We start from the raw sequence: 2,499 nt of genomic DNA on the forward strand, positions 1-2,499 counted from the left end.
TCAATTGTGCGTTTTCATTTTTCACTCCCCACATTCAAAAATCTGTAACTTTTTTATTTTTCCATGTGTAGAGCTGTGTGACGGCTTATTTTCTGCGTAACAAATTACACTTCAAAATGTTGGTATTTAATATTCCCTGCCGTGTACTGGAAAGCGGGAAAAAAAATTCCAAATGCAGTGAAATTGGTAAAAAAATGCATTTGTGCCGTATTCTTGTGGGCTTGGATTTTACGGATTTCACTGAGCGTCCCAAATGACGCGTCTACTTTATTCTTTGGGTCGGTACGATTACGGGGATAACAAATTTGTATAGGTTTTATAATGTTTTCATACATTTAAAAAAATTAAAACCTCCTGTACAAAATTTTTTGGGGGATTTTGCCGTCTTCTGGCGCTAATAACTTTTTCATACATTGGTGTATGGAGCTGTGGGTGGTGTCGTTTTTGCGGATTTTGATGACGTTTACAATGTTATCATTTTTAGGACTGTGCGACCTTTTGATCACTTTTTATAGAATTTTACATTTTTTTTAAATGGCAAAAAAGTGCCATTTTTGACTTTGGGCACGATTTTCCGTTACGGGGTTAAACGCAGTGAAAAACGGTTATCATATTTTGATATATCGGGCATTTTCAGACGCGGCAATACCTAATGTGTTTATGATTTTTACTGTTTATTTATATTTATATCAGTTCTAGGGAAAGGGGGGTGATTTGAATTTTTAGGTTTTTTTTATTATAATTTTTTTATTTTAACTTTTTTTTAATTTTTATTTTTACTATTTTTCAGACTCCCTAGGGTACTTTAACCCTAGGTTGTCTGTACGATCCTATCATATACTGCCATACTACAGTATAGCAGTATATGGGGATTTTACTACTCATACATTACCATGTGCTGACAGCACATGGTAATGAATGGGTTAACCCAAAGTAGCTTCGGGTCTTCGTGAGACCCGAAGCTACCATGGCGATGGATCGCCGCTCCCCGATGACGTCACGGGGAGCGACAATCCACGGAAAGATGGCGGCGCCCGCACGCCTCCGTCTTTTTGAAGCCGCTCGCGGGTGTTACCGGTAAGTCCGACATGTGACGTACTATTACGTCACATGTCGGTAAGGGGTTAAAAATGTCATATAAGGCTTGGGAGTGGAGGCTATAGAAAAAAAAATAATAATTAACCTTCTTTATCGCACCTACTTTCCTGTGTTGCCACCCACCACAGACCCTCCAGTCCTGATCATTGCTGTGCGCCTGCTACTGAATGATACTGATGCTGTAGCAGGGATGCAGCAGTGGTCGGGACCAGGCGGGCAGTGGAAACCACTTCCTGGTCATTAAGGTGAAAAACAGGTGCGGATATAAGGAGTCAAAATTTACAAGAATGGAATCAACAATAAAAAGCCAAAACATTTCAGACCCTTTAATTCCCAATGAAGTAATTTCTTACAAATGTTTGGTCTTTGGACCCGGTTAAAATCTAAAATAAAAGTCTTCCAAGGAATTTCCATAATTGAAGTTAAAATTTAGAACTTTGACTCTTTCATTTTCTTGGAGGGCAACCACTTCCTGAGGGCAGTCTTTACGTCACTGTTTCTGAGACAATATATGTATGGGTTACACATAGGAGTCAGCGCGGAGTACATGAGAGTGACAAATTTACCCTTGTGAGGCAATGAAACCGATGAAGGTTTGAAATACATGGAGATGGCCGAAGCAGTGAAGAGGAAGAAGACCATAAGGTGGGATGCACAGGTAGAAAAAGCCTTCTGTCTACCCGTGGACGAGTGAATACGGAGAATGGCGATAGTAATACGGACATAGGAAACTATGGTAAGTGAAGAAGGGACCAGGGCCACCAAGGAGCCTTCTGTGTAAATCAGAAGTTGATTGAACGTTGTGTCTGAAGAAGAGATCTCCAAAAGTGGTGGGATGTCACAGAAGAAGTGAGGAATATGCACCTGGTGATGGAAGTCCAACGAAGACGTCACCATCGCATGCAGCAGAGCATGCAGAGACGCGCATGTGCAGCACACACCACACAAAGTCACACACTTGTTCCCATCTATCATTGCAGAATATCTCAACGGGTGACATATAGCCACGTACCGGTCATAAGCCATCACAGACAGCAACAAGTTCTCACTGTTTCCAAAGGCGTGGAAGAAAAATACCTGAGCAATGCATGATGGGAAGGAGATGGTGGTCTCCTGGTATAACATGGTAGCCAACATACTGGGGACAGTGGTGGAAGAAAATGAGAAGTCCATGAGGGAGAAGCTACATAAGAGCTGGTACATAGGAGAATGAAGACGGGGGTTGAGCGCTATGACGCTCAACATTAGGACGTTTCCAAAAAGAGTGATCAGATAAATAACGAGAAAGAACGTGAAGAGCGGAAGACGGAGAGATGGGGCATCCGAGAGGCTATAAAGGAGCAAATCCTTCGACGTGATGTTCATGAGGTGCGATGATGAAGCCCTTTGAAGAAATCGCAT

General features: G+C 41.9%; 1 protein-coding gene across 1 annotated transcript; it reads right to left on the minus strand.

Moving 5' to 3' along the window:
- Positions 1-1,527: 1,527 nt before the first annotated feature.
- On the minus strand, positions 1,528-2,499 carry LOC140077482 (olfactory receptor 1f45-like). Its single transcript, XM_072124719.1, has one exon. The coding sequence runs from the start codon at positions 2,497-2,499 to the stop codon at positions 1,528-1,530; it is 972 nt and encodes a 323-aa protein (XP_071980820.1).

Source organism: Engystomops pustulosus, chromosome 9 (assembly GCF_040894005.1).
Source record: "Engystomops pustulosus chromosome 9, aEngPut4.maternal, whole genome shotgun sequence".
Lineage (NCBI taxonomy): Eukaryota > Metazoa > Chordata > Amphibia > Anura > Leptodactylidae > Engystomops > Engystomops pustulosus.

What these genes read in the sequence shown, in the direction of transcription:
- LOC140077482 (XM_072124719.1), bottom strand. Translation starts at nt 2,499, where the DNA reads ATGCGATTTCTTCAAAGGGCTTCATCATCGCACCTCATGAACATCACG.